Source organism: Gossypium raimondii, chromosome 11, assembly GCF_025698545.1.
Source record: "Gossypium raimondii isolate GPD5lz chromosome 11, ASM2569854v1, whole genome shotgun sequence".
Classification (NCBI taxonomy): domain Eukaryota; kingdom Viridiplantae; phylum Streptophyta; class Magnoliopsida; order Malvales; family Malvaceae; genus Gossypium; species Gossypium raimondii.
The window spans coordinates 53,250,883-53,278,225 of record NC_068575.1 but is presented as its reverse complement, the minus strand read 5'-3'; the positions used below and the strand labels follow the sequence as shown (position 1 = coordinate 53,278,225).

The 27,343-nt window shown below is 35.7% G+C and overlaps 6 protein-coding genes across 13 annotated transcripts; 4 read left to right on the top strand and 2 right to left on the bottom strand.

The window, feature by feature from the left end:
• The first annotated feature begins 1,452 nt into the window (after window positions 1-1,452).
• LOC105802974 (uncharacterized) lies at window positions 1,453-5,679 on the top strand. Its single transcript, XM_012634894.2, has 6 exons — window positions 1,453-1,620; window positions 1,739-1,787; window positions 2,535-2,679; window positions 2,904-3,200; window positions 3,316-3,575; window positions 5,242-5,679. Exons 1-6 carry the CDS (start codon window positions 1,575-1,577, stop codon window positions 5,363-5,365), a joined length of 921 nt encoding a protein of 306 aa, XP_012490348.1. The 5' UTR covers window positions 1,453-1,574; the 3' UTR covers window positions 5,366-5,679.
• Window positions 5,680-5,834: 155 nt separating this feature from the next.
• On the top strand, window positions 5,835-9,407 carry LOC105802973 (probable protein disulfide-isomerase A6). 3 transcript variants are annotated; one of them, XR_008190624.1, is made up of 12 exons: window positions 5,835-6,350; window positions 6,757-6,841; window positions 7,046-7,143; window positions 7,273-7,328; window positions 7,451-7,568; window positions 7,782-7,809; window positions 7,900-7,991; window positions 8,080-8,236; window positions 8,320-8,454; window positions 8,583-8,682; window positions 8,904-9,142; window positions 9,273-9,407. XR_008190624.1 is itself a non-coding variant. In XM_012634893.2 (11 exons), the coding sequence occupies exons 1-11, from the start codon at window positions 6,202-6,204 to the stop codon at window positions 8,967-8,969; spliced, it is 1,071 nt and encodes a 356-aa protein (XP_012490347.1). In that variant the 5' UTR covers window positions 5,835-6,201; the 3' UTR covers window positions 8,970-9,184. The 3 variants fall into 3 exon arrangements, 1 of the variants encoding a protein (XP_012490347.1); XR_001136345.2 differs by lacking the exon at window positions 9,273-9,407 and having other exon boundaries at window positions 8,904-9,184; XM_012634893.2 differs by lacking the exon at window positions 9,273-9,407 and having other exon boundaries at window positions 8,333-8,454; window positions 8,904-9,184.
• Window positions 9,300-13,457, bottom strand: LOC105802976 (uncharacterized). 3 transcript variants are annotated; one of them, XM_052623078.1, is made up of 3 exons: window positions 12,004-13,457; window positions 10,815-10,912; window positions 9,300-10,157 (listed from the first exon to the last, which is right to left on the bottom strand). In XM_052623078.1, exons 1-3 carry the CDS (start codon window positions 12,016-12,018, stop codon window positions 9,593-9,595), a joined length of 678 nt encoding a protein of 225 aa, XP_052479038.1. In that variant the 5' UTR covers window positions 12,019-13,457; the 3' UTR covers window positions 9,300-9,592. The 3 variants fall into 3 exon arrangements, with proteins under 3 accessions (XP_052479038.1, XP_012490350.1, XP_012490349.1); XM_012634896.2 differs by lacking the exon at window positions 12,004-13,457 and adding an exon at window positions 11,151-11,975; XM_012634895.2 differs by lacking the exon at window positions 12,004-13,457 and adding an exon at window positions 11,146-11,973.
• A 28-nt stretch (window positions 13,458-13,485) lies between these two features.
• LOC105802972 (uncharacterized) lies at window positions 13,486-15,112 on the bottom strand. The gene has a single exon (XM_012634892.2). It carries the CDS (start codon window positions 14,931-14,933, stop codon window positions 13,770-13,772), a length of 1,164 nt encoding a protein of 387 aa, XP_012490346.1. The 5' UTR covers window positions 14,934-15,112; the 3' UTR covers window positions 13,486-13,769.
• Window positions 15,113-16,304: 1,192 nt separating this feature from the next.
• On the top strand, window positions 16,305-19,270 carry LOC105802978 (phosphoribosylformylglycinamidine cyclo-ligase, chloroplastic/mitochondrial). Its single transcript, XM_012634901.2, has 8 exons — window positions 16,305-16,726; window positions 17,131-17,225; window positions 17,304-17,405; window positions 17,506-17,565; window positions 17,966-18,138; window positions 18,223-18,325; window positions 18,415-18,573; window positions 18,742-19,270. The coding sequence occupies exons 1-8, from the start codon at window positions 16,387-16,389 to the stop codon at window positions 18,910-18,912; spliced, it is 1,203 nt and encodes a 400-aa protein (XP_012490355.1). The 5' UTR covers window positions 16,305-16,386; the 3' UTR covers window positions 18,913-19,270.
• Window positions 19,271-20,195: 925 nt separating this feature from the next.
• On the top strand, window positions 20,196-27,333 carry LOC105802977 (uncharacterized). 4 transcript variants are annotated; one of them, XM_052623953.1, is made up of 23 exons: window positions 20,196-20,451; window positions 20,776-20,855; window positions 20,993-21,079; window positions 21,169-21,219; window positions 21,325-21,442; window positions 21,573-21,629; window positions 21,890-21,954; window positions 22,105-22,188; window positions 22,566-22,616; window positions 22,712-22,774; window positions 22,877-22,923; window positions 23,255-23,328; window positions 23,409-23,476; window positions 23,933-24,022; window positions 24,118-24,156; window positions 24,498-24,542; window positions 24,741-24,818; window positions 25,266-25,351; window positions 25,690-25,738; window positions 25,849-25,929; window positions 26,054-26,147; window positions 26,549-26,652; window positions 26,925-27,333. In XM_052623953.1, exons 1-22 carry the CDS (start codon window positions 20,334-20,336, stop codon window positions 26,611-26,613), a joined length of 1,590 nt encoding a protein of 529 aa, XP_052479913.1. In that variant the 5' UTR covers window positions 20,196-20,333; the 3' UTR covers window positions 26,614-26,652; window positions 26,925-27,333. The 4 variants fall into 4 exon arrangements, with proteins under 4 accessions (XP_052479913.1, XP_052479912.1, XP_052479911.1 ...); XM_052623951.1 differs by having other exon boundaries at window positions 20,198-20,451; window positions 24,498-24,647; XM_012634897.2 differs by having other exon boundaries at window positions 20,199-20,451; window positions 23,255-23,324; window positions 23,409-23,471; window positions 24,498-24,647.
• Window positions 27,334-27,343: the final 10 nt, after the last annotated feature.

Genomic DNA, 27,343 nt, shown 5'->3' with positions numbered 1-27,343 from the left:
AAACATGGAAGAAATATTTATAACATATTTAAAATTTTTACCTACTTTTTCAGATATTAGATTCTTTTTACATCCTAGGTGAACCAAAACATTTTATATTAAAAACATTTATAAAATTATTTCAATAAATGATTATTGATGAAATGTAAATGTAAGAGATTTTATTTGAATTTATTAATCTTGTATTCGATTTTTAAATAATATTTTCAATTATTTTATTTGAAGTATATAAATTAAAGTAATAAATAATAAAAATATTTTTATAATAATATTAATTACCCTTTAAAGTAAATGTATTTTAGAAATTTCACAATTAAATTGATGTCAAGTTGATGACACCAACTCAATCAGCTAATTTATATATAGTATAGATATATATATATTCGGTTATTTGTGTTATATTCGTGTTATCTTTAGTATTGTATTTTAAATATTATTTTATGTTTTCTTTTGTGTCTAAATTCATTAGTATTTTCATTAATTTGTCCATCTAATTCAATTAAAGAAAAATTGTGTTTTCATATAATTTTTATCGTGACTCAATTCATGAGATATTTTTCGTATTTATTGGAATAAATTAACTTGGATAAAAATTTGTATAACACGACGTATTTATTATGTCCATATTTTATATCAAGGGCGGTACCAAAAGGGTTTACATTTCAATCTCAGCTCCTTTAATAACAAGTTTTGGCTTCACCAATGTTTTATACGTGTTTAAATTATTGTAAGCTTGTAAAAATGTTGCATATTAATAATTTATTTTATATTAATTTTGATATATTCATGCTGCGATTATACACTTTTATGACATTTTTATAGCATGTCTCAATTTACAGTGGCACCCGTGTCCTTAAAAGACAAACACTTAAGTTATTTTTTCTCTCAATTTAGTCTTGTATAGACTAGTATTAAATTTAGAGTTGATCAAACAATTAATCTCTCATAAAGTAATTAAAAGGTGATGATAATGGCATATGACTTATATATCATTTCATTTTTATAATTAGATTGGGTTCTTTTTAAAATATAATAAGTAAAAGATGAAATATTATAAAAGAGCTAGTGGTTGGTAAAATATTTTAATTAGAAGCAAGGTTTGAAATATTAATTCATGTCCTTTTAATTTTTCATGTTTAAAGGTAATCGTGTTTATAAAATTAATAATTTATTGCTTGAAAGTTTATAAAAAGGGATAATGGCATATTTGGTATCAACAAATATTTTAATATGGTATTTGAATTTAACTTGTCATTTTCAATATGGTACTTTTGATTGGCTAAAATTCTTAAAATACCATTTTCTTTTATAAAACAAATTACTAAATTAGGCCAACAAAACACTTTCAGCATGTAAACCCAGGCAAGACATATACTTCATATATTTTATTTTTATAATAAAATTAAAATATTAAAGATTTAAAAATAAATAATTCATTATTAAAATCTAGATAAAAAAAGGAAAATAAAGAGAAAAAGTGAGGAATAGGAAAATAGTTGTCGTCCCGACGTTCCTTTTTGTTCAGCTGCCTCGCTTGTCGCAGGCGAAGAGCGCTGCAAGAAAACTCGGGGGCGATGCTTGAGTCGAGATTCCGAGTTTCACTCCATCATCTAGTCACCGGTAATTTCTATAACCCGGTAGTCCTTTCCCCCTCTTCCATTCGATTTTCATTTCTCTTTTGGCGCTTCCTCTGTATACCCAAAACCACGAAACTGACACACTCTGAAATTTTCCCCAGGTTACGCTGGCCTTGTTTCAGCAAGGAAAATAGTGCTTTCTCTTACTTGGCAAGTTTCTCAGTTTATTTGTTGCTAGTTCGTTTGTTTAATGTATTTTTTATAGTGCCTTAGCAATTTAGCCGTTTCAATGCCATAAATTTCTTTGTGTTATGGTATAAATTGACTGAACACTGTGAAAAGGAGTTAAAACATTTCTCACTTAAGTTTCGAAATTGTTTGTTTCTGAGGCACCTCTACGAATCTGATTCTTGATTATTTAGTAGTTTTTTTTTCTTGTTTTGACCAAAAAAAAAAATCATTTGCGGGTAATTTATTTCTGGCTGGGAGTTTGGATATCCTAGAGTTAGATTAACATTGGGTAGAGGGAACTATTACATTTTCTATATTATCGCAGGAAGGCATACTGTTAGGCATCTAGCTTGGTTTCTTGCTGGAGGATGAGAAAGGTTATTGTTAGTATGAGAAGCGTCGTAGTTTCATGTTGCTCTTGTTTGCTGAAGCAAAGACAATGAGCAATTACAATTGGATGGAAATTTATTTAGGGCGTATGTTGCGATTGCTGAGGGCGTCATTTAAATTGATACTTGGTCTACTCTCTTCAACCATCAAGTTCCTCATTTTTTATTTTTTCAACAAGCTTTCATTTCAATATTAGGAGCAGAAATAAGCAGTAGTGCTTTCTGATTGAAATCTTACAATTAGCACATTATGAGCATGATATACCTAAAACTGGAAGTTGTAGATTCTGTTTGTACATATTATATATGAGATTATCTTACTTAAGAGTGGTTGCAGCATCCAACCAAAAGGGTTTGAGAGCTTAAAGCGGTCAGTGCATACTTCGAACAATGATGATGATTTTGCGGAATTAGGCTTACCAGTGGAAAGGGTTGGAGGTGTAATCGCGAAACTGATGACAGTAAGGCCTCAACATTTTGTGGTAAGCATTCTTGATATTTCTTATCCTCTCTTTCCTCTCTCTATTGCCAAGCTTGTCTGAGCTCGGCTGCATGTTTGCAATCATTTCTGGATGTTGTATATTTTCCTTTTGATATCTCTCTGCTAGTGCATGTATAACAAATAAATTTTTACCGCTATTACTGGTTTCTATGTTTTCAAATGTGCTCTGACTTGATTACCATCTAAATTCTCCATTTCATGTAGAAAATCAATGGTACTAAAAAGAAGTTAAATGGGTCACCTTTTAAGGAAGACAGCTGCCTTAACATCAAGGATGTATCCCTTAAAGTTGGGAACTCTTTTGTTCCTTCTCTAGATCTTGAGAACAATAATAGTGGAAGATCTACTTTCAGAACTTCAAGTTCTGTTACGATTAAGAATGCACCTTCTATAATTGACTTTCTTGAGTTAAAGGAGGCAATTTCAGTTTTTGGTAAGGTCATAAAGGTTTCCAGGAGGCCTGGTACATATGGACTTGATAATTGGGACATTGAATTTAAGGTATTTTTCCATCTCGGCTATAGACTTTCCTTCCTCCTTTGTCATCTCCTTTTTTGTGTATGGTCACCTATTCTTTTGGCCAGAACATGATAAGTGTTAATGTATGCTTTTCCAGAGATTGAAGTCAAGCAAGAAAGCATTATCAGTTGGCTATATAACAGTAAAGAAAATGCATCTCCGAATTTGGCCACTGCAGTCATTAGAAACTGTTATAGTTAGAATTAGCAACATCAGCTTAGAGACTGCAGATTCAACAATACACTCTGCATGCAAATTATGTGGTTCTTTGAAGGGTCTTGTGAGGATGAAAGAGGGTGTTGTGGATGCCTTATTTAGTTTGAAGGGTGAGACAGACACAAAGAGCATACTAAAGAAGTAAGAAATGTTCACCATTCTGTCATATGTTGCTTACAATCATGCATATCTTCATACATTCATTATATTTGGGTATGATTGTGGTCATGCATGTTATGTCACCCTTGTGGTAAACTGGAAGTGGGACATGTATGAAGACTACAGGCAGCTATCTGAGTGAAATTGAAGTTGTTAATAAGCTTATGAGTGCTTTTCTTGCCGCAGTTCTACTCACTTACTGAGCTTTCCTCTTGTTGCTTTTAGATTGTTTTGGTAGGGATAGGTAATTAAGTGTCATATTAGAATTGTGATTAGAATAGACTTTTCTTCTTGCAACTATGAGGAAGTTCTTCCTCCGTTTTTAAAGGAACTTCTCTTTGTTGTGGGAGAACCTGGGTGCCTTCAGGTCTGAATCAGAAATTACTGTAGGAGGTTTGTTAATGTTGAAGTCACTGATTAGCTACTAGGGCTTCCTCTCCTACCCTCATTGTTTAGTGGTAACAAGTGCAGTGCATAAGCTCCTTTAGAGAGCTAGGGGTGCTGTAAGTTGGCCGAGGTTACTTGAATATAAATGGAAAATTTCTAAGCAGATTTGGATCTCACACTTGAAAGGAAACTTTTAAATTAGTTGAAACCATAACATAGGATGCCTTCAGTTTGCCTTAGTTAAGATTTGAATCTCACACTTGAAAGGAAACTTTTAAATTTGTTGAAACCATAACATAGGATACCTTCAGTTTGCCTTAGTTAATACTGTGTTTTTTATTTACTCAACATTATTGTCATTTTTCTTATCAAATATGTAAGTTCTTCTGAATTCAATCATTCACTGCTAGCAAGAAATGGTTTGCTTTTAATAGGTGTTACCAGTATTATGGTTTGAGTAACTATTATCCCTATTCACAGATATAGTAGAACCTTTTTCTACCTTTTTGGTACTCATTATATGTGAAATATTTAGGTTTAATTATGGTCCCCGTCTTTGTACTTTTTACACATTTGGAATTTAGTCTCTCTACTTTTAAATTCAAGAATTTAGGCCCTCTATTCTTTTGATTTAATAATTTAAGTACAATTGATAACAATGTCAAAGGATTTCTGTTAAATTGGATTTTGTGGTTTTTTCTAAAAGGTTGCTTACATGGCCAATATAAAGCCGTGTGGAAGCCATGCAAGCAAAATAAAAGTATCATCTTAACCCACTTCTTTGAAATAGTGTTTTAACTTTACAATTCCATATTTAGAATGGAAAACCTTCCAACCTCATATATAATATTACTTGTTTATTTAGCCTTCCATGCGTGTAGAACTGGTTACATGGACAAATTTTTTATATAATCTAATTTAGTAGAAGTTTTTTTGATGGTGTTATCAATTAAACTTCACTTATTAAATAAAAAGTAGAGGGATTAAATTTTAAATGCGTGAAGAGTGCATGGATTGAGAGCATAATTAGACCTAAGTATTATTATAGCTTTGTCAGATGTAGAGGTTCTGGTAGAACCTTTTCTTTTCCCATGTGTTTAGTTTATAGAGCACTAATACTTGCTGTATATATTAATTAATATTATTATTTGTAGTAGTTGTAAGCAGCAGGATTAGTATTCAGGCTTTTTGTTACACAAACATTGATAGTGGCATTTTGTAAGTTGGTTCATACTAACATAGTAGATTTTGTTATTGTTAGATTGAACTCTACAGTGGTTGATGAGTCGAAATGGTCAGCTCATTTACAACAAAGCGAGTCTCCGTCGATGACAATGACTGAAAACGGCAATGCTGAAGGTGATTTGGGGTTTAAAATTGGTTGACATTTGGCTGACTTGGAAAGGGAAGTACTTATGAAGAAGATTTGTGTGGAAGACCTGCACCGTTTGCATCATTGCGTGCTGCACCTTGAAAATCACCCTCTGAAAGCTCCATCAACAGAATCTGAGTTGTAAATTCTCAGCAGCAATTACTAGAATGAGTTTATCAGAATTTGAGTATCAAATATACGGCTTTTGCCTCTGACAGCTTCCTTCGGGAAATCTGTTGGAGCCTCAATCAGGGTTCAGCCCATGTAAACTTGAGAAGAAAAATTTTCCAATTTTGTTCTATATCATCACCATCGTCTTCCTCAAAACCTTTTTTAAAAAAATATATATATATATCTGCTATTATAACTTAAAAGTACTGAACTGTTCATGGACAATCCACGTTTGGCTTATTGGGATACGGCGGTCCTTAATTAAAAATAATAAGAAAAAGCCAGAACTATGGGCCGAGCTATCACGGTATGCCATTTCGCCGGAAACTAATTACCGTGCGTTTGCTTGACCAAAGAGGTAGAGGCCAGAGGCATGCTATCCGCTACGCAGCATGATACAAAAATGTACCAGCATACTACTGATAATGATTTTCACCAAAAGAAATTATGTCGCGTAGTTTAACGTTCCATCTGATATGCGCGCCACCATCCATTTCAAAAGTCCAAAGCTAAGAGCAAGGAAAAATCAGCAAGCTAAAATTAATTTATCCAAAAAAATCGGATTTTTTTATAATAAAAAGTAAAAATCAAATGAAATTTTTTAAGCCTGGGAAAATTATAAATATCGAAAATCGGAGAGAGTGAAAAGGGAGGAAGCTATAAACAGTAGGGTAAAAAATGAAGTTTCAGGTCTGGTTAGCCTTGGGAATCTTGGCATTGTTGTTGGCCTCAGCCTGGGCAGACGATGTCCTCGTGCTAACCGAAGAAAACTTTGAGAAGGAAGTCGGTCAAGACAGAGGGGCTGTCGTCGAGTTCTATGCTCCTTGGTAACAATTTTTGAATCCCGCATTTCTGATCTCCTTTATTTTAATTAGATTACACTATATCCTCATTAATCGATCGTCGGATCTACGCTGAGCAATTTGAAATGAGATTATCGATGACTTTCTCTTATCGTTTTCTCTTTGTTTCTCTGACTTGTTTATTAGGATCACACTCTTTACATTATTGTACTGCTAGATATGTTCCTTTCTAGGCACTTTCTTACCCTTAATCTCAGAAGTTAAAACTTCGTTTATGTTTCTTTAAAGAAACATTTTTTCGGTGTTCTCACTTCAGGCTGCAGATTTAGAATTATCTTTTTTTCTTTAAACCATGGCAAAAAAAATATAAATAAATAAAACTAAGGTCCAGGTAGTTATATTTCAACATTGTGGGTTTTTTGGTCCACAGGTGCGGACACTGTCAGAAGCTAGCTCCTGAGTATGAGAAGCTTGGGGCGAGTTTTAAGAAGGCTAAATCAGTCTTGATTGGAAAGGTTAGTGGTTCATAATTGCACAACTTTGGTTGTGAGTGCATGAACTATTATTATAGCTCAGGGCCTGTATTTGTACTTCTTGTTTCAAATTCCATTGTATTCTTTCTGAATTCTGATATTTCCTCATGATGCTTTTTTTGTCCTTGGCTATTGCTATTGTTTGTTTTTAAAAGAATTTATTTTCTTTTGTTAATTTGGATGTAGGTAGACTGTGATGAGCATAAGAGTGTATGCGGCAAATATGGTGTTGAAGGCTACCCAACTATAAAGTGGTTTCCTAAGGGCTCTTTGGATCCTAAACAGTGAGTTTAATTTTAACTTGTGGAAACAGAGAGCGGAAAGTTTTGGTCTTGTTTTCTGTTAACTTTGTTTATTGGTATCTAAATTTTATTTAAAACATGACTTTGGTGCATCAAATTGGTTTTATCTAGGTATGAAGGACCTCGTACAGCAGAGTCTCTTGCTGAATTTGTGAACACTGAAGGAGGTACATATGTCTTTTCCTTCATAGAAATTTCTAATTGCTTGGTGTAGGAAATTCTATTTTGAGGTGAACTTGCTGAATGTAAACCCAGAAGGAGTTTCCTAAGTTCATGTATTGTTTTACAGGAACGAATGTGAAGATAGCCACTTTGCCATCCAATGTTGTTGTTCTAAATGCTGATAATTTTGACGAGGTTGTTCTTGATGAGACCAAAAATATGTTTGTTGAGTTTTATGCACCCTGGTAAGCATGTACTCTTCTTTCATTTTGTGGCCAATATTTCCATTTCCAACTATAGTAAAGGCTAGGAGCTTTTCATCTGTTCTTGATCCCACATATTTTACTGTTCAACACATCATGACATCGACATTTGTAGCAAGTTTTGCTGTTGGTATTCTTTTGCTTTCATTTTCTTACAGAATGTGTTTACCATGTTATTGGTTGGTTTTCTGCCAGGTGTGGCTATTGCAAAAACCTTGCTCCTGTAAGCATCTATATTGTTGTTTTAATGAAGTAGGCATAATAATTTTGGTAGAAATACTGATCGCCATTCTAACTCTTTGTGTTTCGACAGACCTATGAAAAGGTAGCAACGGCATTTAAAATGGAAGAAGATGTAGTGATAGCTAATATAGATACTGACAAGTACAAGGATCTAGCTGAGAAGTAAGCTTAAATTTAATCAATAAGCAGAGTTTTGTTTACAGTTGGGGAATGTGTCAATGGATTTTAAGGGCTTTGCTTTTAAGCGTAGGTATGGAGTAAGTGGGTATCCAACATTGAAATTCTTTCCAAAAGGCAACAAAGCTGGTGAAGACTATGATGGTGGTCAGAGTTTAGATGAATTTGTTGCTTTCATCAATGTGCAGTGTGGCACCAATCGTGATGCGAAAGGACAACTAACTTCAAAGGTTAGTGGCTCATAGTATAAAAGATATACCGAGTTTGTCATATACCAATACTCCTATAACAGATTAATTGTTCTCCCTTGAAGTTTTTTTGCAAAGGCTGGTATCTTGTCAAGTTTGGATGCATTGGGGAAGCAGTTTGTGGCTGCTAGCATTGATGAGAGGAAAACAGTCTTCTCTAAGATTGAAGAAGTTGAGAAGCTTAAGGGCTCCTCTGCGAGGTATTCAATTAATTTCTCAATGTTCAGCTCCGGAAAAGAACTTGTTGTCAATCCCTTGTTCGATGTTTTTGTTTGAGTCAAAGTATTAGACTTCTATGTGTAACTCTGGTCATGCTGTGTGTTGCCAGTTATGGAAAGATATACTTGAAAGCTGCTAAAAGCTATTTGGAGAAAGGTGCTGATTATCCCAAGAAGGAAATTGAGCGGCTGCAGCGCATTCTTGACAAGGTAAGAATTACTGTTGAAATACTAAGTAAATTTTAGGTTTAAAGATTACAATTAAAGTACTGCATCACTACAATGAAATTATGTTCCTTACGGTTGAAATTCTACAATGTTGTGAACTAATGTTGATGATGCTCACTTCATCAATAAACCATACTTTCCACTATGAGCATCTGTTATTTAAGGGAGTATATCCTTGGTTTTTTTTTTTTTTTTTGGTGCAGTCAATAAGCCCAGCAAAAGCCGATGAATTGACGCTCAAGAAGAATATCCTTTCAACATTTGCTTGAACTTCATAGGTCATTGCGCTTATTACGCTTGTGTAATGCAGTGCACCGTTGGGGTTAATTTTCCACGTTTTTGAGGATTGATCCTGGTATTTCACCTCTAATTTTGAATCTTGGGGGATCTTCCAGCCACAAATCACTTGGCTTTTCATTTGGATTAAGAACATACGGCTGTGGTAGGAAAGAACTACTTCTACCTATGATAGAATTCTTTTACTTTTTACATTATAACAGTTTCTGAGGGTTTTTTTTTTGGCTCAATACTTGTACCTCATTTTTATTCAAAAAAAAAAGCAATGAATGCAGGCCTCAGTTCAAATCTGAAGAAGCTGCTTGGCTGGGAATCAAATGATATTTATGAAATAAATTTTGGAGATGTTGAAACTGAGGTTTTTACAACAAGAATTCTAATTTACAACGGGGACGTTGCTCCGATATCAGGAACAGTGCAAAAAAAGACGAAGAAGTCAAGAATATTCAATTTCTTCAAGGATCCAGAAAAGTATTGCTCCGCGCTTCACTTTTGCAAAATCAATTACCTGCTCCAACAATGGGTCAATTCTACGGAGAAGGTAAGTTCAAAATGATGTTGAAGGCAGGTTTTATCAGTCATTTCCCAAAACCATCTAAGCCCTGGATTCATCCCCTTTCAAATCCATATTTGACACACCACAAGATTTCTCTCGACTAAATTCAGGCTCTGAGATACTCGTTGAGGAACACTCTTCAGTCTGATATTCACTGTCACCGATTAAGGACTTCACAAATGAGCATGGCCGTTCCTCAGCTTCAATACTGAGCGAATTCTCTTGGCCTAAACCAAATTGCAATTCTAAAGATGATGAACCAGCTGGCTGTGTTTTCATATGTACAGACCGCATGAGTGCTGCTCTGCGTAAGTCAGCAGAGTGGCAAATGTCACTTGGTGAGGATGGAAATTGACCCTCTGTATCTGAGCCTCTTTTGCGAGGCTGTGAACAAGTAACAGCACTGACATTTCCAGGTAAAGAATATGAACTGGTTGAAGGAGTGGAGTAGAAAGCATTCAGTGGTCTTTGATATCTATATGGTGAAACAGGACTGGTAGGCAGCCTATCAGAATGCGGGAAGCAAGTGTTCATTGCTGTTTCAGAGAATCTCGAGTCATCTGAATCTTCCGACATTGGTGAATATTGGCATGGCATTTCATCCCTAGAAACAATAATCAGGACGAGTTTTCAAAAATGCAAAAGCTTAATCATGTTGACAAGAGAATCCTAGGAATCATTATCATACAGATGAAGCAAGTCAAACGCAGACAAGACATAATGTTATGTTCCAAAATTAACATCTGCACGTGCTAATGCAGTACTGCTTCTACAACTTCCTCTCTTATTAATTCCTTTAATTCAATATGATACAAGTGTGAATAAAACCCAAGAGCATTTGAAAAATAATCACACTCCAGCAAACCTACATCAAAGTGCTTAAACCTCTATGCAAATACAATCCATCTTGATCACATAAAAACTGAAAGACAAGACCTCAGGATGCAATCCAGTCGAAGGCTACAATTCAATATTTCGTCCTAATGGGAGGAAAATATTTGATAGATTACCACAAAGCCGAGCATTGCTATCTTCAAGTCATCGACTATGCCAAACATTGAAAAGTATGTATACCAAGTCAATAGTTATAACATTGATCAATTAATAGCTCAATTCCAAGAGCGAATCATAACATGGAAAACCCAAGTAGTCCCTTCAATCTTTCCTATTTCAGGATTGGTTTGTAATAGAAAATGTTCGAAAATCAAAACCATAGAAACTAGATATACTTGGGTTGAATAAGCTTGAGAGAACAAGTAACCTGGGATAGAACATGCCTTCAGACCTAGCAGGAGATTCTAGGAGATATTCAGGCAGTGGGTCCCCAACAGTTAATCCATTCAAACTAGACGCCATTATCTGCAAACAAAGACTTTTAATTTATCAATAATTGAAACCCTTCAATGCAAATATTTTAAACAAACAAATGCCTTGCGTAGATAACCTAGAAAAACAAATTTAGAAAATTCAACTTTTTACCCTTGGATTGACTAATAGGATACAAATTAAACAAAGATTAAAAGTTAGAAAATTTGATAATTTTGTGTATTCAAAAACAAGTGAAATAAGTAATTAAAGAAAGAAGAAAAAACCTCACTGAGGTAACGCTTGTGAGAACGGAGATTGTCGAGGTAAACCTCATCTTCGGGGTCTCTGCCTCGTTTCCCATTTGGGGATGGCGTCGACGATGATGTTGATTCAGGACCCATCATGGGCTCTAATTTTTTGTTTCTTCTGGATTATAATTCAATTAAAGATTTGGGATAGGGACATTGAAGGAGAAGAAAGTAAAATAATTTGGCTGGGAGATACTGAGACACAGGAGGCCAGGGAAATCGGAGATATAGTATACTGTTTCGCTGGTGTAGGATAGACGGGTTATATCATTTTACACGTGTGGAGAAAAATGTAATGAAAAGGTTAATGCAAAGCGTCGTGCCTCGTGTCTATTTAAACATTAATTTGGTTTTAAGATAATAAGCCAAAATTTGATTGTTGATTTCATAAATTAATTTTATTCATTTGTGTACTGTCACTTATCTTTCATTAAAAGAAAAGTTGAATAAAACAAGAAAAAGACTTTAGGTTTTACATAATATAATTGAAAGAAAGATGTATTAGAGGTTGGAGAGGTAAGAGTCGCTATATTAGCTAAAAATAAAATGACAATAGTGTGAAAACAAAGGGGGAAAATGATCCTTCACATCAACAAAGCACTGAAAAGAAAAATCCAAAGCCAAAAATCATCGTCCCACTCCAATGTAGCATTTAAGACAAGCGACATGTCAACCTCAACAAGATGCCGACGACAATGGATGACTATATATATAAAGCAAGGCAGATTAAATAATGCAAACTCTCAACATCACAAACAATAGAAAAGAAAATAAGTAAATGAATGAATGAATGATCTGACAGAAGAAAAGCTCATCTTGGGTATTAAGTGTTACCGCATCTGTCTTCATTTATTTGAAGAAATCCACCAAATTGTTTACCATCGCATACGTAACATGGTGATGACAACGTTTTGTATGCTACTTCAATGTAATTTTGGTGTGAACTTCATCAACGAAAAAGAAAAAAGGATCTGGGCCTGGATGGGGGCTGTGAAACCCAAATTTAGAGTTAGTGGTAGTGACAAGTAAATGAGAAGAAATCAAACCGGCGTACAAAGTAAATGAAGAAGTAGGTATATAATATTCCATGGACATAGGGAATATAAAAAGGTAAAGGGTAAACCAAAATTGATGTTTGGATGCATTTAGCTGTAGGAATCTGTGTAGTGTGGGTCCACAGTCGGCGCAATTGGCGAAAAATATCTGACGCAAAACTGCACAGCCATGAGGTAGGGCAGAACCCCCAAACTTAACCTCAAGAGATGCTTAATTAGTTAAATGCAGCATTTGCCAACACTAATTTGAAGTATAGCATAAACCCAGATTTCAAGAGCCTAGGACCATGATTCATCCTTTGTTTAGTGTCAGATTAACTTGAGCTGGGACCCCTATTTAGATTCCTTCAGATTATGAGGTCTTTTCAATCTTCATACACCATCATCTTGTGGTGCATTGGACGCGTCTTCAGTGGTTCATAAATTTTAATTATTTTCACCACTCGGATGAAATCTTACCCTAAATTAAAAAGAAACAAGCATTATCTTGATGTCAGTGCCCATGTGCGTATCATAAAAAATGAGGCACTTTCAATAACCCCAAAATGCGTATATAAATCCATCCACACAAATCCAACTTTGATATACCACAGAAGGAAAATCTGGTCCCAATTAAGTTTAAAGATTAAAGCCCCAGCAGGCAACCCCCGTCCCAATCAAATGCAATCCAAGGGCACGGAATATGGATGAGAAATGAGAAACGCCCAAAGGGGATCACATACAAAGTCTTTCAAAGGCAGGTGTGGGTCATTTCTTTAATACCTAACTTTGTTAAAACACAAGGTCTCCCCCATGTGGGTCTAATCAAAGTTTATGCCCAAGATAACAACAAATGCTTACAGCTCAACTAACAAGAAGAACATAATCCATGTGGGTCAGCTAATTTCGAGACTCCCAATCTCATAAACGTGGCAGACATTAGCTACCCTCCCACACAATCCCCTTCTCTATCGTACACTACTTAACAATGGACAATGGCCTTTCACATTTTCCATAAAAAGTTAAAAGCAACCTGAAAGATCACAGCTTTGGAAAGGAGTGAACGGTGGTGATCAATAAAACAAAAACTGGTCCATAGTGAATACCCCCACACCAGATCATTAACTTACGTAAGAATCCACGCAAAAAAGACAACAGATCTTTACATGTCGACATGGTTCTACGGTGATTCCAGATCATGAAAACAGAGTCTCATGCAGTAGTCTCAGATAAATGTCTAAAACAGCAAAACAAATATGCACCACAATGCAACCTCCTCCCATATAAAACTCTGTTTTACTACTACAACAATGGATTAATACCTTTAAAAAAAACCGTAAATCACAACAAAAAGCAGGCAGCTGAAGAAGCTTTAACTTAGGATTAAAACATAATATAAGCTTCTTTTGTACTGGTAGTCAAGAGAGGCAAAATAAGCTAAGCTACCTTAAACTTAGGATTAAAATACATAAAACAGTATTTTATACGATGTTAATATCCTTAAAATCCAGAAGAAACTATACATAAAAAAAGGACCCTGCTTTCAAGTGCACCGTCCTCCGTTAACTACCTGGATGAGACTGGATTCAAACTTCTGGCGAGTCCGTTAAGTGCACCGTAACTTTTCGAGCTGAAGCTTAAGCAACCAAATAATCCTTGTCTGTAAGGCAAGTAAGTCCTCTTCTTCATTTCCTCAGCTTGAGCCCTGTTTGTGGTGTAGTGCAACTCGTGCGGCGACGGAGGAATTCGTCGTTTTGCCACCCCATTGGCTGGCTTCCCGGAACTCACTTTCTTACCAGCTCCTTGTTTGTTTTCCTTTTGCTTACGTTTCAAAGGGGGTGGCTTTTCATGTTCCATTTGAATCTTTTTCTCTTTTGATGATGAAAATGAAATGGAAGTCCAAAACTTTTCCTTTCCATTTCCTCTCCCTTCACTTTTACTCCTATACAAAAGATCTTTCAGGAATATCCATTTCTTGGAGTTTCTGCCCGAAGATGAAGATCGTGAAGAAGAGGCAGAAGAGGACGGCGTCGTTTCCTTTGAAACGTCGGTTTCTTTCAACCCTTCCAATATCAGCTTACTAACTTCTTTTCGCTCTTCTCTTATGCACTCTTCTTCCTCTTCTTCCCATTGGAACTCCGGGTTTCGAAGGGGTGATAAAGATCTCGCCTTTCTGTGAAGAGATCTGCTTCGCAGTTTAAGATCCCTTCCTCGTGAAGCTTCCGGCTTGTTTAAACCGTCGTCGTCTTCCTCGACGTCTAGATCTAATAAAGGAGCTAGATTCTGAGGTCTTTGCAAGTGAGAAGAGAGCTTCATGGGCCTGATCTGGCCGTTCAAGAACAACTCGTCCGCCGAACTCATTGATCCAACGGTTACAGACCCATTGCTAGAGAAGCGAGACGAGAACTCGAACTCGAAAGACGAAGCATCTGATTGTCCCGATATCGCCAAGGACTCTGACTTAAGATGATACGTCGGGGAAGGAGATGAAGACAGAATGAAGTGCATGGGACTAGCCGGCGCGCTAAAGAAGTATCCCGAGGTGGGACCACGGCCAGGGCTCGATGGTGCACTAACGTAGGGAGTGGAGCAGGTTGAATCGAAGTCTTCACTGAAACGCGGCGTTTCAGTGCAGTCGCCATCATTGTAAGAAGCAGAAGACGAGTGGTGCGTTGCAGTTCCGGTTTCAGGACTAGCAATATTATTGTCGGGGTTTTTAACTAAAACCATTTTGAGTAAAGAAAAAGCGTTAGATAAGATTTAGAAGTGAGGGCAGCCGGTGGAGTAGCTTGCGGGGCACGTAATAATGGAGCAGGCAGTGCGCAGGGAGCGAGGAGAAATGCATATGCGAGGAGAAGGTTGCTCTTTTAGAGAGATCAGTGTGTAGCAACAATAATCGAAGTATTTGGGTTTTTTTTTGTGTGTTTTTATAGTGTAAGTTAGCTTGTCTTGTTTTTGACATATATCATGTTTGGATTGAATTACCGGTTTACCCCACTACTCAACGTTCTTCATTTTGGATACATACCTCATAGATTAAAAATGATTACACAACATAGAATTGAATATGTTGTTGGGGTGAAGAACTCAAATTTTGTTTAGCCCAATTCTGTTCTTACACCTGTAATTTGTATTTTAATTTGATTAATTTTAATTTTTGTATTAGTTAAATTCGTTTGATTAAATTATATCATTAACCTTATATTATGTATAAAGTTATAAATTTAGTCTACGTTTACAAATTGAATATTTCTGAATTTTAAAATTTTAGTTTTGATGCAAACAACAAGCATTAAATCTATTAATAACAAACAGACATAATATTACACATATGACAATGTGTTTGACACAACTTAATGAATTTAATAATTACCATCTGGTTATGATTAAAATTTTTAAATTCTAAAAATATAAGGATTGAAAATGATAAAATTAAAGTAGGAAGTTTTGTTCATGAATATAAGTAAAATGGTTGATGAGTAAATAAATTAAACATGCTTTGTTAAATAAAGAAGGTTATTGAGAACGTAATTCTGGGACGTGGATATATAAAGAAGGGTGAAAAGGGAAATGGAGGGAAAAGAAAGGGATAAATAGTGAAAAAGAGGACTTGGTTGTCGGGTGATAACATGCGATGTCATGAGTGAGCAGATGAAAGAGAAATAGAGAACTCATACAAAACGTGGCGGCACGTGCATCGGCTTCGACTTCCCATACATTGTTCACTCGCTTCTTCTTTTCCTTTTGGTAATAATAATATATAAATGATTTTACCTTCCCCATGCTATGATTCCGTGCTTAGTGCATACCTTTGATGTTAAGCAGGGCAGTTTTCACAGTCATTGTCTTGTCTTCAACCTGACTTCCCATCTGTTTTTCTGCTACTAGTTTTTGTTCTTTATGGCCCAACTAACGACTCCCTTCTGCTATTTCACAACGGAAAGTGGACGGCCCAACAATTAAGTTAAGCCATTTTGGACTCTCTTACTAATCGAATATTGGGCCTAAAAAACAGATCTTTTTTATTCCGGAAAATAATAGCCCAAGGATAGCCTCTACCCAGCAAATACGAATTAAAAGCCTTAGCCCTAAAACCCTCGTTCCCTGTCAGTCTATTGCAGCATTTGTGTGAAATACTACTCCTACGCCACTTTCAGCTTTTGATTCTCTTCCATCCTTTGCCATGACCAACACTGTGGCAGCTGCAAACGCCGAAATATCTCGCTACGTTGCGGCCTCTTCCAGACCCATCTTCGATAAACCCACAATTGCTACTCAACCTCCTTTGGTAATACGACCCTACCGCTTATTCTCCCAAAGGTTTCCGCTTCTTTCTTTATCCCTGCTAGAAAGGAATAGCATCTCTAGTAGCCGCTTGCGTTCCTTGCCAAACGGCTCTGATGCGTCTGGTGGCCTAACTTATAAGGATGCTGGTGTCGACATTGATGCGGGGTCTGAGCTCGTTAGAAGAATCGCTAAGATGGCACCTGGTATTGGTGGTTTTGGCGGCCTCTACCCTCTCGGTAATATTTTCATGAACGAGGAAATTTAAAATTTTTAAAGCACCGTATGAATACCTTTCTTATTCGGTGAAAACAGGAAATTGTTAAGCCTATCCGTTCGGTGGTTTTCCCTCTTGCCGTCCCAATATCAAGTATTATGAATTTTTGTAACTTCTTATGGTTTTGTCAGGTTATGGATGAAGGAGCTTAAACTAATTCTTAAGAAACTCATAATGTCAAACAAATTGTCAAGCACCTAAATTGAATTCTATTCACCCTGTATTTTTTGGTCGTTATTTAAAAAATACAAATTGCTGGTACTACTATTAAATGCTTATAAAAAGTTGTCTTCATTTCTTGTTCATTTGGAAAAATGTGGGCTTGGTTTGTTGAAATAATGGATAAACTTTTGGTTGGATGAACAGGCGATTCTTTCCTTGTTGCTGGTACTGATGGTGTGGGAACAAAGCTCAAGCTAGCATTTGAGACTGGAATCCACGAAACTATTGGGATTGATCTTGTAAACTTGGAGCAACCCTTGTTAATATGCATTTTCTCTATAAATTAATATTTTCGTCCTAATAAACTTATACTTCAGGTTGCTATGAGTGTCAATGACATTGTTACTTCTGGAGCAAAGCCATTGTTCTTCCTTGATTATTTTGCAACGAGTCACCTTGATGTTGACCTTGCTGAAAAGGTTCAATTTGTTTTTGTGTACTTCTGTTGGTCGGAATGTGAATAAATCTCTGTGGTTAACTGTTATAGTGATGTTCATTTTCTATTTTTTCGTTCTTCAGGTTATAAAGGGCATCGTAGATGGTTGTCAACAATCTGACTGTGCCCTGTTGGGTGGAGAGGTACATGATTTAATTTTTAATTCATTTAATATGTGGGTTGGTATGATTTCCTCTTGAAATTTGATAATTTATAGGTTCATGGAATGAATAATGAGAATTTTGATATGAAGAACTGTTATTGGCCTTGTAATTACAAATGTTGGTAACATTAAACAGACATTTAAAGCTGTTACTTTATATCAAGTTGACAATGGTGTGAATAGTGCTCATGGTAGTTGATTTTCTTAACCCTACTCGTGTTATTATTACTATTAAATAATTTGCTTTGAGTTGATCATATCTGCTAAATGCATTTTTGCTCTGTGGTGTTGAATCCCTTTCAAGTCTTTTATATGGTTAGAATTGCTATAAAAAATTTAAATATCCTAGATCAACTCAATAGATTTTACATGCCTTTCAGACTGCAGAGATGCCTGATTTTTATGCCAAGGGTGAGTACGATCTTAGTGGCTTTGCAGTAGGCATTGTTAAAAAGGATTCAGTTATTGATGGGAAAAACATTGTGGCTGGAGATGTACTGATTGGCCTACCTTCAAGTGGAGTCCATTCAAATGGTTTCTCTCTTGTTAGAAGGTTAGCAGCCATTGTAAAGGAATGTCCTATCTGTACTTGTTTCTTTTCATGAAATCCTATTGATGTACATAAAATCTTTTGCAGGGTTTTGGCTCATAGTGGCCTTTCTTTAAAGGATCAACTCCCTGGTGCTGCAGTTACATTAGGAGAAGCATTGATGGCGCCAACTGTTATATATGTTAAGCAGGTTATAGTCAAACCTCTGTTTGACATTATGAGTTTCTTCTCATATTTTCGTGCAGAATTTGCAAGTTAAAATCTCCTTTCCATTTCCAGGTGTTAGATATAATTGGAAAGGGAGGAGTGAAGGGGATAGCACACATCACAGGGGGTGGTTTTACTGACAATATACCTCGAGTGTTTCCAGAAGGCCTTGGTGCTGTCATCTATAAGGATTCTTGGAATGTGCCGGCTGTGTTCAAATGGATACAGCAGGTAGAAAGTCCTTCCATACATAAATATTGAATTGCTTTCCTTGTTTTTATATTTCTAGTTGGAAACACAATGTTTTAGGTTTGCATGTCGTGGTCTGTTTTAGTTTTTCTCAATCACCTTAAACTGGTTAAATGGTATTTTTTTAATTTTGATTTGATGCGGATTTAGGCTGGAAAAATTGAGGATGCTGAGATGAGTCGGACATTCAACATGGGCATTGGCATGGTTCTCGTCGTGAGTAAGGAAGCATCTCAAAGAATACTTGAAGATGCAAATGGTGCATACACAGCCTACCGCATCGGTGAAGTTGTGAATGGAGAAGGAGTGAGCTATCACTAGCAGAAATGTAGCTTTGACATTTATTCCCGTCTTTAATTGGTATAAGATTTGCATTTGTAGCTTTTCTGTTGCCCCATACAACAACTTGGTCAATGTTAGTCCCTATACATTAGTGGTAAAATGAGAGTTTGGGTAGCCAGGAGTTTTGAACTCATAATAAGACTCAATTTAGGTTTGCTCAGCAGGCTTTCCGAAAGTTCTCACAATGTTGTAAATGAGTGTGCAATAGCAGGTCGGCCTTCTAAAGGTTCACCTTACTAATTTGGCCATTTGATTTCATGATTCACTTGAATCTTCATCGGTTAAATTTTCAACTAAAAATATATAGTTTTAATTGAATACATTATTTTTCATTAAACTTGGGAATCCTTTTGGGGTGAGGGTTTATACGGCTTAGGTTTCTTGTCGTGTTGTTTTAATCGCTGCTCTTGCGCATCATCGTTCACGTTCACATCATAATATTAGTGGAAACAAGAAATAGCACATTTTGGGGTCCCAAATACGAACTCTGGCTGCCGATTAACACTAATTTCGGCATTAAGCAGAATAAGAAAAGCAAAGAAGTAACGGTGAGAAAGAAAAGGGAAATTAACAATTTAAGCATCAGCTTCTCGAGTTATATGTGCCGCTACCATTTGTCGCAAAAGGCATCTATCATTATGAAGCATCCCCTAAGAGGGTTCTTCCATTAATTAATTAAAGTGTCTATTTAGTTGGAATCCTTTGTAGATAAGATCCACTTAATTTTTATTTACCATGATGTACTCCACTGGGATTTCATCTTTATTTAAATTTTATTTAAATGGTCATAACTTTCGTTTTCAATGGAATTTTTTTTTTTGGATGATGTTACAGCATAATTACGTGATTGTATGACAATTTAGATTAATCAACATTTTAATAATGAAAATAATAGTTACAAATACAAATACAATTAATTAACTATTAGATTAGATTACTAATAAAAATATATTTTAGAATAAATTTAAATATAATTCGTAAATTAAAAGAAAACTGAACTTAGAAATCTCGAAATCATAAAAATTTAACCTAATTTACAAAATTAAGCAGACTTAAATCAAATACCTCAAAGAGTTTATAATAACATTACTGCAAAATAAATTACTTTTCAACAACCTCAAATATTATAATTACTTGGGATTTGGACCGGTGATTGTAGATTTGTTTTTTTAGAAAAAAGTTATTCTAGACCAATTTATCACTTACAAAAAAAAAAAAAAAAAGAGCTGAAACACGACTATAAATTAAATAGACGCAAAAAAAGCCAAAGATTTGTCATTTACGCTGTTGCTTCTTCTTCTTCTTCAAGTCTTTCCCGCTCGCTCAGAGACATTTAAACAAACACTTCGCCTACAATAAAGTTCACAATCAATTCAATAGTAATTTTCAGAGATAAGAAAATGAAGTACGTCTTGGTTACTGGAGGAGTCGTGAGTGGACTGGGCAAGGGCGTCACCGCCAGCAGCATAGGCGTCGTCCTTAAAGCCTGTGGCCTCCGTGTTACTTCTATCAAAATTGGTTTTTCTTTTTTTATCTCTTTTACCTATCCTCATTTGATTATTTCTCTTGTTTTAGCTTATCATTTTTTGCTTCTTTACATGGGTTCAGGCTTCTGGGTTGGTTTCTAACCTTAGTCTTTCTCGACGTAGGATTGATATTTTCTTGAAGATTAAAATAATATGCTTTTTTCAGTTCTCATTATTGTTATTACTTGCTTTTGCTTTTTGGTCCCAAACTTCTTGGTTTTTTTTTTCGATTTATATCTCTTTTAATTTGAGAACAATCCGGATTGTGTTTTTTTGTTTGTTTGTTGATCTTCTTCATTTTCCTTGTATCTTACAGATCCTTATCTGAATACTGATGCTGGAACCATGTCTCCTTTTGAACATGGGGAGGTTTTTGTTCTTGATGACGGTGGAGAGGTTTTGCTATATTCCTTTCTTTTTTTTCCCCTCCTCCAGCATTTAGAGCCCCCCCCCCCCCCCCAAAACAAACGAAAACCCCTCAATGCAATATATTAATTGAACTCGGTTTGCGTTTGTGGTTGCTCCTTTTAAAGGTCGATTTGGATTTAGGTAACTATGAGCGCTTCCTAGATGTTACTCTTACCAAAGAGAATAACATTACTACTGGAAAGATATATCAGGTGTTTCATTTTAATCAGAATAGATGCTAATTTACTTTTTCAGTGTTCACCTGAGTTCAATAAGTAACCCAGCTGTTTTTTCTTATCAGTCTGTCCTTGATAAGGAACGAAAAGGTGATTTTCTTGGGAAGACTGTTCAGGTGACTCTACTTATTAGTAAATCATGTTGCTGCTTTTGTCTGCATAAAGAGTGTAATGAAAATTCCTCTCAATTTTTATTTAAAAAAATTTGGAGTGGCTCCTAGGTTGTTCCACACATCACAGATGCTATTAAGGAGAGGATTGAGTCAGTTGCTCACGTTCCTGTGGATGGAAAAGAGGGTCCTGCGGATGTCTGTGTGATAGAATTGGGAGGCACTGTGGGTAAGAACTCTGCTTAGAACAGACATGTAATGTGGCAGGATTTCTCTCTCTATTCCTTTTATCTAGCTTTTGGCAGATAGATGATTGATTTTTATTTACTTTTTTGGCGGGGTGGGGGAGGGTTCTTCAGGCGACATCGAATCAATGCCATTCATCGAGGCTTTGCGACAGCTGTTTTTTTCAGTTGGTAAGCCTGCAGTTTTTTTCAGTTTTATACACTCTATGTTGCGGTGTGCACACACATGCACATTGATTACTGAAAAGAGTAAAAGGCACAGTTGATCAGGTTTCTGAATATTTGGTAGTCTTCAGCATCCTGTTAACCAGCAAGTGGTAATAAAAAAATTTATTCTGCATCTATAGTATGGCACCACAGAGGTTCTATATCAGCATATTTAGAATCTTTGGATATGAATCTTCATGTATAACAAATTTCTTTTTTCTCAGGACATGATAACTTCTGCCTTATTCATGTCAGCCTAATACCTGTCCTGGGCGTTGTTGGAGAGCAAGTAATACACATAATTTATTGTACATAAATTGCAAATTCATCTAGGACGTTGATCTTCAATCATATTTTTAAGCTGAAATAATCCAGCTCCTTGAAATTTTACTTTGTCTCCTTTAATGGTGGAGATAATTCTCTCGTCTCACGGGTGCAGAAAACTAAGCCTACACAGCATAGTGTCCGGGAACTTAGAGCCTTGGGCTTGACTCCTCACCTGCTTGCTTGTCGCTCAGCTCAGGTACACTTCCTTGCAGGCGCCATCATACTCAGGGTATAGATGATTATTGCATCAGGATCATGTGGTAAACTGCATCATTACATTTTATCTTTCTGGAGCATTGTTAGCTGGCTCATCATTGCACTCGTGTGCATTGGGATTAAGTTTATCATCTTTTTGGGGTGAGGCATCTTGGCATGATGGTGCTTATGCGATGGTTAATGCTGAACTATCGTTGGAATTGTAATTTTTAACTCAGTACTGCACCTGACATTCATGTTGTATTGTTTACTTGTGTTCTCTCATTTGCTGAATATCCTTTTGACAGTTGTTTTCTTGATCTAAGCTTTGTCCCAAACTTGATGGTATATAATATCCTTTCGGTTGGTGACCTGCAGCCTTTATTGGATAACACAAAGCAGAAACTTTCACAATTCTGTCATGTTCCGGTAAATTTGTTGGCTAAATTTTTGTTTTTGTTCTTTAAATTGAGGTTTATCATTTTGACAGACAATCTTATTTGTCTACTTGTGGCTCCTCACAGGCTGCTAACATCCTTAATATTCACGATGTTCCCAACATTTGGCATATTCCCCTCTTGCTGAGAGTATGTTCTGTAGCAGTTCTTCTATTTCTCTGGAATTCAGGATTTCTAGTATGTCATACTTATACATTTCTTAATGCTGTTATTGGTTGACTATTGCTTCAGAACCAAAATGCTCATCATTCAATTCTGAAACAGCTAGATTTACTGAGGTCAGTTTTTTCTTTCAGTATTTCCATCAACTACATTTTCTTTTTCAAAATCATTGGAGAGCTAAGTTTGTTATTATGTAGCCATCGCTTAAATCTTTGGTGCAAAATGAGGCCTAGGAAATTAATATCTCTGTATGCAGCCTAACTAAATGGTTGTGGATCTTTACCCCTTAATTCTTTCTCTGGATTTTAGCACTGATCGAAGGTTGTATTTATTATTGGTTAAGCTGGAATGGTGACACTGAAACTGATTGGCTGTAAATTTGGATCAAGGTACCAAATAAAGGAAGGTTTGATTCACTGACTAAATGGTTTTGAACTTCTGTTTCAGCATTGCCACGCCTCCAGATTTAGAAGCCTGGACCAGGATGGCAGAAACTTTTGATAATCTCACTGATTCTGTCGGTACTTTTTGTTTATTTCTAATTTTCTAGTTTGAAATTGAGTTTTCTTTCAGTTGTGAAACAAAAACATATTATGTGCAGGTGAGGATTGCTATGGTTGGGAAATATGTTGGTTTGACAGACTCATATTTATCCGTTGTGAAGGTTTGGTACTAGTTTAACATCATGACTTCTAAATCTTTTCTGGAGCATACATTCTTCAATAGACATAATGTTATACAAAGAAGAGCTTCTGCTGCTTTATATTATTAATATTGTTGTTAAATTATCTGTCTTTTCATCTTTTTAACCTAAGGTGTATGGTAAGAGCTCATAAACAGTTATCCAACTGTTCTATATGGTGGAGGGGTTAGCACATTGATCAGTTTATATTACTCCAAATTCTGCATTGTGGTATTACTAATCTAAACCATTTTGGTAGATGACATTTCATATTGTGATTGATTGAGAACTAGGTAATTCCTTGTTAGTGGTGCAAAATTATGTGCCTGCTAATTGTTTTTGTTCTTTAAATACTGAAGTTTAGTGGCTTGTTCATTTATATCTCTGATGGTAACCATTATAGTGTCTAATTCTCTGTGCTATATGCTTTCTTTTCCTTGTAGGCACTTTTACATGCCTGCATTGCATGCTCTTTGAAGCCATCTATTGACTGGATTGCAGCTTCAGACCTCGAAGATGATTCTGTTAAATCGGTATCTAAACAGCAGTGCTTTTGCTGTTACAATATATATTTTCTTAAAAATAATTTTGATTGTACCATCTAAAAACATTCTTCTATTCCATCCAGGCCCCAGAAGCGCATGCTGCTGCATGGAAGACCTTGAGAGTAAGCCTTTTATTGTTTTTACCTATTGTTTTCAATGCTGTGCAGTATCAGATCCTTTACCCAACATCTGGTTTGGTTTATTATTTTCATGGATTAGCTACATTCGGGAATAGGCTAACACTAGATTATTATTGGTAGTTCTGGAGAGTTGATACATTGAGTTTACCAATTAGATGCATAGTAGAGATGGAGGTGTTGATTCTTGTACAAATATGTATATATCCTCTCTAATTAGGTCACTGCTCCGTTTAAGAGTTATTATTTGTGCAGTATACTCCGGTTGGAGTTGTAGAGAGAAAGGACGTAGATATTAAATTGTTTTTCCAAACTGTTATATGCAGAATGCTGAATGTGTCCTAGTTCCTGGTGGATTTGGAGATCGCGGTGTAAGTGGAATGATATTGGCTGCCAAATATGCTAGAGAAAATAATGTTCCTTATCTTGGCATTTGCTTGGGCATGCAGATCTCTGTAATAGAGTATGCCAGATCTGTATGTGACTATTCTTAGAAATGTTCACCACCCCCCCCCCCCTCTCCCCCCAAAAGAAATACTTGTTAAACCTTGTGTAGTTTTTTGTTCCAGGTTCTTGGTTTTGAAAGGGCAAACAGTGCAGAGTTTGATAAGGAGACGCATAATCCTGTCGTCATTTTTATGCCTGAAGTACATTCTTCATATTGCTTATTTTGTTTTGGTTAAAATATGCTATAAGTCCCTATACTCTTCACAAATTTGGAATTTAGTCCTTGTACTTTCATTTCTAGGAATTTAGTCCCTTTACTTTTCAGATTTCTAAATTCAGGTCCAACTGTTAACATTGTTAAAATTATTTTGTTAAATTTAGGTTCATTACAGTGCCATTTTTCTAGTTACATTGCTACCAAGTGAGTTGTTTTTTTTTCCGAAATGTCTCACTAACAAATTTAACAAAAACAAAAAAAAATTAACACTATTAACAACTGGGTCTTAATTTTGAAATCTGAAAAGTAGAGAGATTAAATTTCAAATTTGTGAATAGTACAGAGACCCTGTAACATATTTTAACCATTTATTTTTCATACATGTGCAACATGCATGCAGGACGATATTATTTTCTGTTTGATGTGTCAGGGATCAAGAACTCATATGGGAAGCACAATGAGATTAGGATCTCGAAGAACACTATTTCAGACTACTGATTGTGTTACTTCTAAATTGTATGTTATTCAGTTTACTGAATTCAAAAAATTCTTCATACTTTGGTTCTACCTAAGAAAAGATGAAGACTTTAATAATTTGTTTCCTATTTGTGCCACGTGATCTTGGTGAGAAGTGTTAAGCAACTCAAAGTAGTTTACGTGGGTACAAGGATAGGTCTTATTATCTTTTCAGATGGCATTGCTTCTGGTTATATCTGAATTATTTAACTAGTTGATTGGTAAAATCAGTCGGTGGTGCTGCTTCCAATAAAAGTCTGTAATCATTGCTTGACAAAATTAACACTGGTGTTTACATGCAATGAGATTATTTTCCAAATTAATGATTTCTATTCCAGGTACTGCAATGCACAATATGTAGATGAGCGACATCGGCATAGATATGAGGTTGGTCAAGTTAGTTCAAGTGGGAAAGAAGAAAAAGTGGATGTTTCAATTAAATTATTTATGATATTCTCTTATCTGATTTGTTGCTCCCTTACATGACCCTGCTGCAGGTAAACCCAGATATGATTGAGGTTCTTGAAGAAGCTGGGCTGAAATTTGTTGGGAAGGATGAAACTGGGAAAAGGATGGAGGTGAGTTTACACTACATTTCCTTCTTGCTGAAGCATGTTTTGGATTAGAATGGGATTTAGATTCTCAACTTCCTGGTTTGAGTTAAGAAGGGACTAAGATCATTCATTTTCTCATGTTTTGCAGGTTCTGGAGCTTCCAGGTCATCCATTTTATGTAGGAGTGCAGTTTCATCCAGAATTTAAATCACGGCCAGGGAAGCCCTCTGCACCGTTTTTAGGTACTTTTACAATTCATAGATAGAGGTCTGCCTTATGTGCGTGCATGATGCATAATTTATCATTAATAGCTTTCAAACAAGAAAATGATATGAGAAAGATTGCAGTCTTGTATCTCTGTGGAAGGCCATGATGTTATATGGGCGGAGTTGACATAAAATAGTCTAATAATATAGTTTACTGTCATTTGCCTGAAATATCAATTAAACCATTTAAATTATTCATTCTAAAATGGATTTTCCTCGTGTTACATCCTTATAAATATAAAGGAAAGTAAACTAAGTTCATGTGCATGGTCATAGACTTTTTCACTTTTTCTATAAGGGAATATTTCTGGAATTTGGATTATTAGACTTTTATCTTCTAACATGCAAAATAATATATATGCCTTTTGCAATTATAGGTCTCATATTATCTGCAAAAGGACAATTGGAAGCATATCTTAACAGGCATCAGAATGGAAGTTGATTAACAAGTTGTAATGATATGTCCGAATTAGATTACAAGGTAATCATTTAAAAATAATAATAAAAAATGAGGGTAACTTTTGCCAGGCTTAGTTGCGTGCTTGGTTGAGGATTTGATATGACCATGATAATATCTGTTCTAGAGCCTAGAGTCAAAACCTGGTACCTGTTACAGGTTGGGGTAAACTGGATCTAATTTCTACTATTGTTTGTATTGATCTTGTGGCCAACTGTAGTTTGATTAATGTTGGAAATGAGATGAATGAAATAAATGGTTGAATAATTAAAGCTTTGTGTTGTGAACTGGCCTAGCTCCTAATCTGAAGGTAGGAAGAAGTTGATATACGGTAGGAGGTAATCTTGAAGCGGATAATACAAATTAAGGCACACATTCGGCCCTTCAGCTGGTTTACCACAGTAGCAGAGCAAAATTTGGGAGTTGCTACCTGAAAGTCGTGGCAGTAGGTGAAAGTTTATAACATCAATTCATTGACTGATTACGTTTCTGTTCTATTGTGCAAGCCCTTTTTTTATTTTTATTTTATATTATTGTATACGGTTTGAGGCAAGACAGCTGTTGGCCAATAATTTTCTTTGGAGAAGTTGCTCAAGTTTCAAAACTACCATGTAACTAATTGTGTATCAATTGTTTTTTCTCGTGACCAACATGATTGGATTTAGTCGCTGTGATATATATATATATATGTGTGTATTTCTTTGAGTCCATTCGT